At 38.9% G+C, this 12,928-nt stretch overlaps 1 protein-coding gene across 2 annotated transcripts in view; it reads right to left on the bottom strand.

The window, feature by feature from the left end:
- wdr90 (WD repeat domain 90) overlaps nucleotides 1-12,928 on the bottom strand; it is a 72,377-nt gene that overhangs the window by 8,165 nt on the left and 51,284 nt on the right. For both annotated transcript variants that reach the window (XM_061967610.1, XM_061967611.1), the window contains exons 34-39: nucleotides 12,698-12,821; nucleotides 8,513-8,684; nucleotides 2,228-2,350; nucleotides 1,397-1,565; nucleotides 1,204-1,334; nucleotides 689-832 (exon numbers count right to left, since the gene is read on the bottom strand). In XM_061967610.1, coding sequence (XP_061823594.1) covers nucleotides 689-832; nucleotides 1,204-1,334; nucleotides 1,397-1,565; nucleotides 2,228-2,350; nucleotides 8,513-8,684; nucleotides 12,698-12,821 — 863 coding nt within the window. The remainder of the gene's footprint in view (nucleotides 1-688; nucleotides 833-1,203; nucleotides 1,335-1,396; nucleotides 1,566-2,227; nucleotides 2,351-8,512; nucleotides 8,685-12,697; nucleotides 12,822-12,928) is intronic.

Genomic DNA, 12,928 nt, shown 5'->3' with positions numbered 1-12,928 from the left:
GCACAAGCATCTTGAAAGTAAACAAACATTTGTCCCATCTGCCTTACATCACTGCTGGCAAACGGCGAGGGTTGATGATGTAGTGACACTCGACTGACGTCCGCATGCATAGGGGCTTATTTGAAAAACTTTGCCATTGCATTAGATGCTAGAGCCAAGCGGGAGGGTCAAGTAGAAGAGGGGAAGAGGAGGAGGGAGAATTCAAATTGAGCCTTATAACCCATTTTTTAAATTCCGTCTGCAAGATGTTGGATTGTGGAGGCGTTACCAGATTGCAAATGAAACCACACCCCACCCTCTCCAAAAATAATATAATTTATCTTTAAAAAATGTACAATGTAATAAATAAACATCTTAAGTCGTCACCGTCGCTATTTTTTTTCCAGACACATCACGACATAGCCAGACTGCAAACTCCGTAACCAGAGGCATTAAAAATGGAGTGCAAGCTCATGCATGAACGATTTGGTATTGTTTAACACTAGTATCCAAAAACGATTATAAGTCAGAAAAGAGGAACACAACTAAAAATAGATCATAAAACAATAAAAACAATCCAGGCTTGTTACCATATACGAGCCTATTAAGCATTACAAATCAAGCAGAAAAGCAACAGAGCTCTCGACATTTGCAAGTGACATTTTATGATCTTTGTCAAGTATTATGACAGAAAGAGTAGGTGGTATACCTGGCGATACGGCGGAGCAGGAAGTGTGAGCCAGTCCAGTAAAGCGCAATTGTGCGTGAACCAATCTGCCGCCCAGACACTGATGCGCCGATCAGCGCTGGCAGCCAACCACAGCTCGTTTCCCACCATTCCAAAGTCCTTACACTGGTGGACAGAGGGGTTTACAGCCTTTGAGATGAGCAGTGATTAAAAAAAATATAAGAGAAATGTCACAAGAATTCCAGAGCACGTTTTTTTTTCTAGAGTTTAAATAGCATCGCATAGGATCTCTGACCTTGTCCAACTTAGCTGATGTGAGCTGAGCAGAGGAAATGCCAGCCTGTGATTTTTATGTTAACAAGACGGAATTACTTCTGCATTATAGAATGAAGAGGCATCACATCAATTGCAATTCAAAAACAAACTAACTGATTGACACAGATTTCAGGTGTGAAGGAGATGTGCTGATTTTTGTCCTTGCCACGATAAAAATGATAACAATCTCCATGGAGACAGACGTCTCTTTGAAACCTGACCTGTTCATTTACACATTGGATGGCGCTGACGGCTGCTCCTTTGTGGTCCTTCAAGATGCGAATAGTTGTGCCGTCTTTGGCGTTGCTTACAGCAATAAGACCATTCTTGCCACCGGATATGATCACATCACCTGTTTGATTAGAACATGAATCAATAAAAACATTCATACAAAGTATCAAGGACCCTCCTCACCATTTGCAGAGTATTGGATAGCGGTGACAGCAACGCAATGTGGCTGCAACTTCCTCTCCATTTCGGCGGTGGCGAGCCGAAAGATGCGCAAAGTGCCATCGCCGTATCCTGCGGCCACAGATATGCGCTGCTCACTAGGAAAAGGGCTCCAACAGACGCAGTTGCAGGACTGAGACGAGCAAAAACATAAGACATTGACACATCGACACAGGTGCCAATATTTGGGTATAAATTGTAAACGCTTAGGGCTTTTCATAACATGGGACAGTGTGTGCACAGTTTTGCTTTTAGTATTGTGTGTGACCAGAGTGCAGGAAATTACCCAACAGACCCTGGAAGGGTCAACTTGGGGAGCGATCGTTACTAGTACAGAACGCAGCACATTTCACTCATAAACACTCTGTGTCCCACTTAGCTTAGTACAGCTCTCTTTTGCTAGACCCTTAAATGTAGACGCACTTTTGCACAAATCATATTTGTTAATCAAGTTGTTAGCTAAGTTTCTGGATTTTCCTGCTCTCCCCCTCTAGCGCCTTTGACTGTGTCAGTCACAACTAAGCATAATTGTTTTTGTAGAGATAATATTTGATGCCTTTCATTTGATTGTGCCTATTACAATTGGGGTGGTGTGGCTCAGAAGGTAGAGCGGCCGGCCAGAAACCTGAGGACAATAGGTTTCTCAATGTAAAGTGTTTTGAGTCACTAGAGAAAAAGCACTACCATATATAATTCACACATCACTTCTTTACTATTGTTGTGGTTTGTCAATATAAATACTCAAATGTGCCTGAAGTTTCATGCCTATCTAAAATTAGGTTCAAAAGTCCTCACCTGACCGAGCACCTGGAACTGGACCACCAGCTCATTAGCGGGAAAAGACCACACCCTCAGACTGCCGTCTTCGCTACAGGTAGCAAAGTGGCTCTCATTGGGGTGAAACGCCAAATCATTCACCTGGATGTTAATAAAACACTTAAGTAAGCTTTGTTGAACTGGATCTCAAAACTGAAATAAATCAATTAAAAACAGGGGTTAATCACATAATTAGTCACAATAATGACTACCTTTCTGCAGTTGCCTTTTTATTCCCTACTTAAAAACATTCAATTCCCACCTTCCGAGCGTGATTGGCAGTCACTCTGAATAAGGAGAGACTAATGCAACTCAACAGTAAGTCTGCCTCTGAGCTGCGTGCACTGTTATCAGCAGGATGTTAAGTGTGTGCAGTGCATTACTACTCAAAAAGTGGGCAGTCAGCATCTTCAAATTAAACCATCCATCTTTTTTTTTTAATTGCTTGTACTCATTAGGGTTGCAGGTAAGTTGAGCGTATCCCAGCTGACTTTGGGCAAGAGGCAAGGTACACCTTGGACTGGTTGTTCGGTAATCACAGGACACAGCCGGGGTGTAACATATGTATATTCAGATTTAGATTACACCTCATAAGTGGGACGTGGTCTGTACTGCTCCACACGACAGCTGTATTTTTCTTCTGTCTGGTAGTTCTATTTTTTTCAACAGTTCTTTGCACTTCCCCTGCTCCACACTGTTTAGTCTGTTGACTCGGTAATCAAATACTAGCTAGTACTATAACCATGGACATAATTTGGCAGTTTTTGTGCCCTGCACTTTTTAATGTTAAAAAATAATGTAAATGGAGACAAGTCAAACACTTGTACCAGGTGGAAAACTACCGCTCAGACTGAAGCTAGTCCCTTTTGACAAGCTCATTGAATGGCTCTCTGGTGCTGCTCTCCTGCCAACACGACGCTGATTGACAGCATCCAGCAGCTCACCAATCAGTAGTCAGAAGCCCGATACATGTAAAAGTGAGTCGCGATCATTAACAGGAGAGATACGTGTGATAAAAATGGTTGCTGTTAAACCGGTGAGTGAGATCATGACGTTACATGGGAACACTGATGAAGTTCGCAATTAAATAATGGACAAGTGACCATGCCTGAATAAAGATGACTTAACTCAAAAGTCATAGTTTTAAAATATGAATGTAGACAAACTGCAAGACGTTCTAAACAAGCAATATTCATGGCAACGTTTACAACAGTGTCGTCCTAAAGCCTGCTTTCTTCCATCGCCACACTAAGAGCTGGTAAAGGAAGAGGCCTGTCAGTTACACTATGCTGTGTTACACTTTCGAAATAAAAACATGTTTACATTCGCGATATATTTTTAGGGTGGGACAAATCTGTATTTTTCCAATATTTAGTCATAGACTTTAGTCATAATCTTTGTGTTTAAGAAATTTATCAATGACTTTAGCGCTACAGACTTTTTCTGTTTGTTTGAGATTGTCATTATTGCCACAAGTGATGGAAAAGTGCATTACAACTGAATACCGCCGCGGCCCATTCGGACTATAGCAGAAAAACAGATATTTTTGGGCTCCGGCTCTATAGTTAAGAAACACTGCATTAAACCACACCCTCTGTACTCAAGCAATTTGTGCCCCTGTTCCACTGCTTAAATCCAAAGTTTGTCCATGACTACAACTTCTACTCTGGACATGCCAGGGATCTCCACAAACCCTCCACAGGGAGTGTGCGTTACCAATGCTGTGAAAGGCGAGGTGTGGAAGCGTGCAGAACAGCTCCACAAGCGTGCAGCCTGACCGTTGACTAATAGAGTCATGACTCACAATAGTTCTAAGAAGACAGACCCTGGAGGCACTCTTTCATTGTTTTGGTAAGACCTTGCCTTCTTTTGCGCTACCAAAATATATGTATATATATATATATATATATATATATATATATATATATATATATATATACATACATACATACCGTATTTTTCGGACTATAAGTCGCAGTTTTTTTTCATAGTTTGGCCGGGGGTGCGACTTATACTCAGGAGCGACTTATGTGTGAAATTATTAACACATTACCGTAAAATATCAAATAATATTATTTAGCTCATTCACGTAAAAGACGAGACGTATAAGATTTCATCGGATTTAGCGATTAGGAGAGACAGATTGTTTGGTAAACGTATAGCATGTTCTATATGTTATAGTTATTTTAATGACTCTTAACATAATATGTTACGTTAACTTAGCAGGCACGTTCTCAGTTGGTTATTTATGCGTCATATAACGTACACTTATTCAGCCTGTTGTTCACTATTTTTTATTTATTTAAAATTGCCTTTCAAATGTCTATTCTTGGTGTTGGGTTTTGTCAAATACATTTCCCCCAAAAATGCGACTTATACTCCAGTGCAACTTATATGTTTTTTTCCTTTTATTATTATTATGCATTTCCGGCCGGTGCGACTTATACTCCGGACCGACTTATACTCCGAAAAATACGGTACACACATATAGACCTATCTCCACTCAAGATGATCTCCTGCTGGCCCCACTATGGACTGGACTGTCACACTATTATGTTAGATCCACTATGGACTGGACTCTCACATTATCATGCTAGATCCACTCGACGTCCATTGCACCGGTCGCCCGGGGAGTCCCCTCCAAGGTTTCTCAAGGTCATCCCATTGGGTTAAGTTTTTTCTTGCCCTGATGTGGGATCTGAGCTGAGGATGTCGTTGTGGTTTGTGCAGCCCTTTGAGACACTCGTGATTTAGTGCTATATAAGTAAACTTTGATTAATTGATTGATATATACATGTGTACACACACATATATACCGGTATATATATATATACATATATATATATATATATATATATATATATATATATATATATATATATATGTGTGTGTGTGTATATATATCAGTGATGTGCGGTGAGGTTGATGGCTGGTGAGGCACTGACTTCATAACAGTCAGATTTACAAACATATGAACCCTAAAGAGTATCTTATTCACCATTTGATTGGCAGCAGTTAACGGGTTATGTTTAAAAGCTCATACCAGCATTCGTCCCTGCTTGGCACTCAGCATCGAGGGTTGGAATTGGGGGTTAAATCACCAAAAATGATTACCGGGCGCAGCCACCACTGCTGCCCACTGCTCCCCTCACCTCCCAGGGGGTGAACAAGGGGATGGGTCAAATGCAGAGGACACATTTCACCACACCTAGTGTGTGTGACAATCATTGGTACTTTAACTTAACTTTAACTTTACACATACAAACTGTAGCACACAAAAAAGCACATTTAATTAAAAAAATGTTATTATGGTCTTACCTTTACTTATAAATGAAGTCCATGCGCTGCTCCTTCTGAACAAAAGCATCGATAACTTGTTTATAGAAGTCTTCCTTATCTTTCTTCAGTTTTAAAAGTCTCTGTCTCGATGGAGATCTTCCTTTAATTATTACCTCCTGCTTCGATTGAAAGTCCAGTTTAGAAAACTGTTTTATTTTAGATATGTAATCCTCCATGTTAAAAGTCCAGGCGAGAGGAAAAAATAAACGATCGCTAACTGTTGCTGCTTGTTGTCACTTATTCTGCAGCCGAGTAGTCTCAAAAATGATCCCTGGGATCACTAGTGCCCTCTACCACCATGAGGCGGGATTACTGCGAGCCTCAGCCAGTGCGTCTTCGCAGCCGTTTTATGATTGCTCAGCACAAGAAATACGTTACACACATACAGTTGTTGACAAAATACACTGTACATTATACACCTCAGCTAACTAAACTATGGACATGTATAATATAATTCATATAGCAATACGGTCTCACTGCACAGCAGGCCAGCAGTTAGCCGAGTCATTGCGCAATCCATGGTGAGGCACAACTGGCTGCTGATCACTGCAAGTCTCTTCTCAGTATTTCACTTAACTTGCAGTTTCTATGCCGCTGGACAAATCTCAAACAAAATCTCGTTGTTCATGTATGACTTAAGTGTTATTATGACAATGACAATAAAGGAATTGATTGATTGAGTATTTGAACGGCAAATGTGAAAATTCAGCGATTTTGAATAAAAATAATCTAAAACTGGTGAAGTTAATTGGAAAATAACTTTTTATAACAATTTAATTAATTTTTTTTCTTTTTACATTTTTTTTCTTTCCATGATGGCACGTGAGGCCCCACCTCACCTGCCTCCCCTGACTGCACGTCACTGATTTTATATATATATATATATATATATATATATATATATATATATATATATATATATATATATATATATATACACACACACACACACACACACACACACACACACACATACATACAAATATATATACATATACATACATATATGAAATGATTCCTCGAGTAATTCGATATAAAATACAATACGATATAAAATATAAAATACAAAATATATTCGGGGAATTTTTTGCTGCCTCGAGGCGTCGTTGATTTTTTTTTTCACGGCATTTTGCCTCGTTTAGTAAACAGAAGTCAAAGCTCACGTTTCGCACGGACTGTGTAGGTATAGCAGAGTGTGTTTACATCACAGATCATACGCCCCCTGCACTGCACAACACCGCTCTTTTAAATACGCTTGAGTTTAGAAAACTTTTTCACAACATAACTCGCAATGGCAGACGCCGCAGAAAGCAGTGGACAAGAGCCATAGCAAAACGAGGGAATTAAGAAGCGACAACAGTTGTCTAAGGTGTGGGAACACTTCACACTAAAATGGAAGGAAAACACAGGAGTATGCTAATATTGCAAAGTGGAGCTCGCATTAGCACAAGTTCAATGCTGTAGCACCTGTCGAGAAAGCATCCGATTTGAGGGACGTCCAGAGGCAAGGTAAGTTGGCTGTCTTGAGTTTCCAATGATTTCTACAACCCTTATTTTTTTGTGATAGAGTGATTTGAGCACATACTTGTTGGTCACAAAAACATTCATGAAGTTTGGTTCTGTTATTAATTTATTGTGGGTCTACTGAAAATGTTACCAAATCTGATGTTAATGTTAATATTTGGTTACATGTCCCTTGGCAAGTTTCACTGCAATTAAGGCGCTTTTGGTAGCCATCCAGAAATTATTGGAAACTCAAGACAGCCATGACATTATGTTCTTTACAAGTGTATGTAAACTTTTGACCACAACTGTATGTACGTACACACACACACACACACACACACACACACACACACACACACGCACCAACACTTTTTTTGTCACAGAGCAGAGCATTGATTGTGATGCAACAACAATCAATACCAGTAATATAAAATAGCACTTCAGTTTGCATTGATTAAAATAAGCTATAACAGACTAAACAACACATAACTTAAACTACTTTTAACAACCCCCCCAACATCAGATCCTGATGCCAATGCAATATGAAGTATGAACAATACAAAATTGAACATTAAGAGTATGTGAAAGTTAGACTCCTACATTGTTTACTTCTCTGACGACTTCTCCTTGATGTTTTGTAACCAATCAGAAATATCAAGCAGCTAAAATGCGACAAACATGGCCAAGTGTGGATAAAGTGTTTTGCATATCACTCATAATACACTGTAATTGATTTATATATGTCTAATTTTAAATTTTGTTTTATATCAATAAAGTTCACTGAGCAAGATGTGTTATGTGCAATCGTGTGTTGACTTTATTTGTTGGTTATAGGTAATTTACACCATGAATGGGGAAAGTTGTTTGGATTGGGTCATATAAATCGATGCTGTGCTTAAATCATCATCAAATTACATTTGTGGTCATTGACTTCAGCCAATAAGGAACATACATGCACTAAAAATACAATTCCTCACACTGGTCAACTTACTGTTGTATATGATGTATCATATAGTATGATTATTTCATATTCCAGAACTGTATTTATTGGCTAAGTAAATTTATGGTTTTATTTTGCACCCTTGCTGTACCGAAAATAAACTAAATGGGGACTTTAATACTGAGGCACGTAACAAACTGTAAGCTGTTACACCCCTATGGCACATATAGAACTATTCTCATTCACACTTACGGACAATTAAAAGTGCCCAATTAATCTGACATGCATGTTTTTGGGATGTAGGAAAAAGCCAGAGTATTCACCACATTCTCATGACTGCTAGCTAACCACTAATATAAAACCAGATCACAGGACACGAGCCACTCACAAAGGTAAAAGAAAGCACATGTGGTTGTATTGTTACAAGATAACGACAAGGCACTGTGGTAGACTCCTGTTATGTTCTAATCTGAGGGTACCTTATTCTTGTGGCCGCTGACCAGACGGATATTGCTGTTGTCCAACCAGTCGATGTACCATAAAGTACCCGCGGTGGTACCCACGATGCCCATGTCCATTGTGTTGTCAAAGGCAGCACTGACTGTGGTCCCATCCAGCATTATCTCCTGCTTCAACACCACTGATTTCCCACTGCAGCATGGTTGCAGGTGACAAAAGACAATTAGCAATTATGGCAATATTCAAGATTTTGTAGCTGGTGGCCATATACATCTGATTTATTTTTGTGCATGCACACTCATGTGAAAATAACAAAAAACAAAACGTACAACTTTTGCATTAATACTCACTTGACTACTTAATGCAACTGCTCTGAATGAATTATACATTTTATTGCCAATTTTGATAGGGAGTGACACAGTAATTCTATTTTTGTTAATAACTAAAGTGGTAATGGGTGGCATTATTGTACCATCATTACTAAAGTTGTACATCTTTTTGTAATGGACGATTCGATATGTATCTAGATACAGGGGTTACAATATGATTCATAATCGATATATTTCAAAAACATAATGATTCGAACGAAACAGAAAGATTCCATATAGTGTATGAATGATTCGATAAGATTCGAAACGGTGTATGAACGAGCATGAAAAGAAGAAAACTACTCGGATGAGAGGACAACATTTTTCTAAGACAAACTTAACAGTCAACTGATCAGTTGAATTCCATTAGAATAACAATCAAGCTGGATGAATGAGAACACTCGTAGGCACATGCTTCTTCAAATATCTAAAAAATGCTAATAGTATTTTTTTTAATTTGTAAAAAATAACATATATCCCCAAATATGATGTAAGGCAAAGATAAAGAAAAAGACCACATGTCAAATATATTTATTTTTAGCCATGGATCAAAAAAAGACATTTTGTTTGATGGGATGATACAACATCCATCCATCCATCCATTTTCTACCACTTGTCCCTATCAGGGGCGCGGGGGGTGCTGGAGCCTATCTCAGCTGCTTTCGAGCGGAAGGCGGCGTACACCCTGGACAAGTCGCCAGGGATGGTACAACATGATCAAATTAAATGTATAAATAAAAAAGAACAGAAGTCTTGGCCTTCAGTCCTATTAATAAAAAGTAAATATCCAGTGTACTTCAGAGCTGCTCTGCATATCTTACAAATTAAGTCAAATTGTAATACCCCCCTGTTGACACAATGGATGAGAACATGCTGATCCTAGAGGTCCAAAATCAAAAAATCATTTTACAGGCATATCCTAGACAGCTATTTGGGGACCTCACAGTGGTTGGGAAAGCAGCTATGTGGTTAGTGGGAGTTGAATGTGAAGTGTGTGCGTTCAAAGTTTGCCAGGGATGTTGTTTCTTGCTACAAATACAAAATAAAAAAACTGTCGTCTTTTCCATAAGTTAAGTCAAGTCAGGGCAGCGGTGTGGCAGTTCAGCAGCCATTACTTATCTTGCGGAAATTTGGGGTACTTATTTCGTGGGCAGCCCGTTGCTCTCGTGTTGTTTTAAAGATAAACTGTCAACTGATTGCTAGTCTTGTGCGACACCCGGTTCATGTATTTACATCGTCTTCAGTTACGTAAGTTAATGTAGCAAGCTTGTGAAAAATCTTATCGTGGGCAGCCGTGACCGATTTCTGTCAACTGATTTCTAGTTTTGCGCAATCACTCAAATACTATAAAGATTCACTGCTAATTCTTATAAATTGAGATTGCTGCTACAGACACAGTAAGTTTCAATAAGTTTCAATTTAATGGTCACAATAATTTATTAAAATAAAAGGCATGACGCAGAAAGTTGAATGATGCGGACATGATTGTTACTGGATACTTTATAATATATTTCTGCGTTGGAGACTTTGTATATGTAAGTACTGTAAATTCCAGACTATAAGTTGCTACTCTTTTCTACACTTTGAACCCTGCGACTTATACAACGGTGCGGATAATTTATGTATTTTTCTTTACTGACGATCATAATGCAAATAGTTTTTTAGAAAACAAAGCAAATACTCTGAATAGGTGTGTTATTATTTGTGCTAATAGGGAGCCATCTTTTGGACGAGTTCGCTCACCGCAGGCGCTGCAATGTCCTTCCATTTAGTGCTTTCAACCGGAAATAGATCTTCTAGCTGTCCACAGCGTTTTTACTCGTATGGATTCTTCATTTATGACTCCAAACAACATTTGTAAGTTTTACAGAATAACTAAAACAATTCTTACTTACTAAACCGTCCCATGTGGGACGTCTGTAGACGTGTTTTCATGTATATTTGTACGCACTATCGTAATATAATGAAGCTAGTGTCGTTAGCTAATATGCTAACATGTTTACGAGTGTCTTTGGTAGTATAATCAAATTATCATGGCATTTTTTTGTATTGTTTCAGTTTTGTAAAATTGACTTATTGAGACTGTTTAGCGCCTTGTGATGAGGTGGCGACTTGTCCAGGGTGTACCCCGCCTTCCGCCCGAATGCAGCTGAGATAGGGTCCAGCGACCCCACGCGACCCCAAAAAGGGACAAGCGGTAGAAAATGGATGGATGGATGGATGGAGTCTGTTTAGCGTATTGGAGAGCGAGCTTCCGCAGCTAGCGGGTCTATGACGATGACTTCTGATTTGTTTGATCAGCCATTTTACTGCCGTGTTACAGACATTTGTTACAATTTGTAAACAATTAAAGGTGTTGCTTGCAACTTCCTCACAGTAACATTTTTCAAAGAAAAAAAATATAACAAGAACACCACCAGCTTATGGTACTATTAGTGGTTTAACAGAACACATTTGTTTGACAATGGTCTATATTTTTCTCAATTACAAAATTAATCCATCCATCGCACAAATATCCGATATCAATATAGGATCAGGACACCCCTGCGGAAGGTTCGCTCTAATTTTTCACGTGTCTGAACAAATGCAAAAAGTCTATGAGCATTCAGTGGAGCACATGTGACCGATATTAAACGTGCACTGTGGCCATACCTTCAGCACACCTGTCCCGAACCTGACATAAAAAGTTAAATGTTTTATTATTATAAGTCATTAGATTATCACCTGATAGAAGTGATTTGGCCGACTTACAATGAAAATAACAAAAAACTCTTCTTTTTCATGAGCTATGTACTAGTATTGTATATCTGGGTGGGAATCCTGCTTTGGAAAGAAGTTGTACCCCTTTTAGAGATCACATTTAGTTCCCCTTAAAACATTCACATGTTGCACAATGAGATGTAAGCATGGGATAAAGTGTACATTCTTAAAACTTTATGTCTGTAAAATATATATTTTTATTAGTAACAGCATTTCATGATTAATATCCACAAATTAACATTCTTAATAAATGACAGAAGAATAAGCATACAACTGATTGGGGAGTCGACTTGGCATTTACAGGTTGTGTGTGGTGTTGCAGTTATCTGACTTTTTATGAGGTCGTAAACACATCAGTGTGTAAGTGCCGTGAGTGCGTGCATTGGCGCAATTGAGAGCAAGCGAGCGGCTGCATTTGATATGACCGATGACAAAGAGTTGCTTTTGGCCTGGTTGTACGACAGAAAATGACTAGTTTTGCTAGACAGATGTTTTTTTACTAATGTTTTTTGTTTTGCTCAATAAAGTGATCGATGGAATTTCTGTCGTCGTCTCGTTTCTCGACAGATTTTGAACCAGGTTGACAAATATTCTTTCATCTGTCGTGGCTGCTTGTTGTCACCTGTCACTCACAGTTGCATTGCAAAATCCTACAGAACAAACTGTTATGTTTCATTTTGTTTAGAGTTCAGATTGGATTTGATTTTGTGCACGGCATAGATTTGCTGTGAGCAGAAGGACGTTTGAGCAGTGCGCAATTTCGCAGGCGCGCACCTCAGAGGGAACTGCTTTCTAAACAGAAATATTATTGAACTAAGTTCTGAAAACTTTATAAAATGTTTTGAATAAATGATTGATAGTGTGATTTATGGTCAATTGAGTGAATATGTTTGCCCATTAAAAGTATACATTTTATGTAACATGTTTTTATAACACTGTGAGCTATTTGTAAACATGTAATTGTACTTTGCTGACATCGTTGAATACTAGAGAGAAACGCATGGCATCTGACCTACATGTTTCATATGTGTTAGTCCACTTTGAATACATTAGCAACAGATGGTAAAGACTACTCACCTGTCTTTACTGCTGAATGCCTTTGCTTGAGGCTTCATACCTAGCACAGCTTCTACCTCCCACAGTCGCAGCCAGTGGGTGTTGCTGCCTGTCAACAGGCTGTTCCCTCGACACAGCAGGATGCCTTCAGAAAAAAACTCATCAAATACCATTTTATAAACTTGGGACAAGAATACATGCAAGACACATGACCTGTTATGATAATGGTTTAGGTTGTGGAAATGTTTAGAT

The sequence above is a fragment of the Nerophis lumbriciformis genome, linkage group LG11 (assembly GCF_033978685.3).
Source record: "Nerophis lumbriciformis linkage group LG11, RoL_Nlum_v2.1, whole genome shotgun sequence".
NCBI classification, from domain to species: Eukaryota; Metazoa; Chordata; class Actinopteri; order Syngnathiformes; family Syngnathidae; genus Nerophis; species Nerophis lumbriciformis.
Note: the sequence above shows the minus strand (reverse complement) of the source record. Positions and strands in the feature narration are given on the sequence as shown.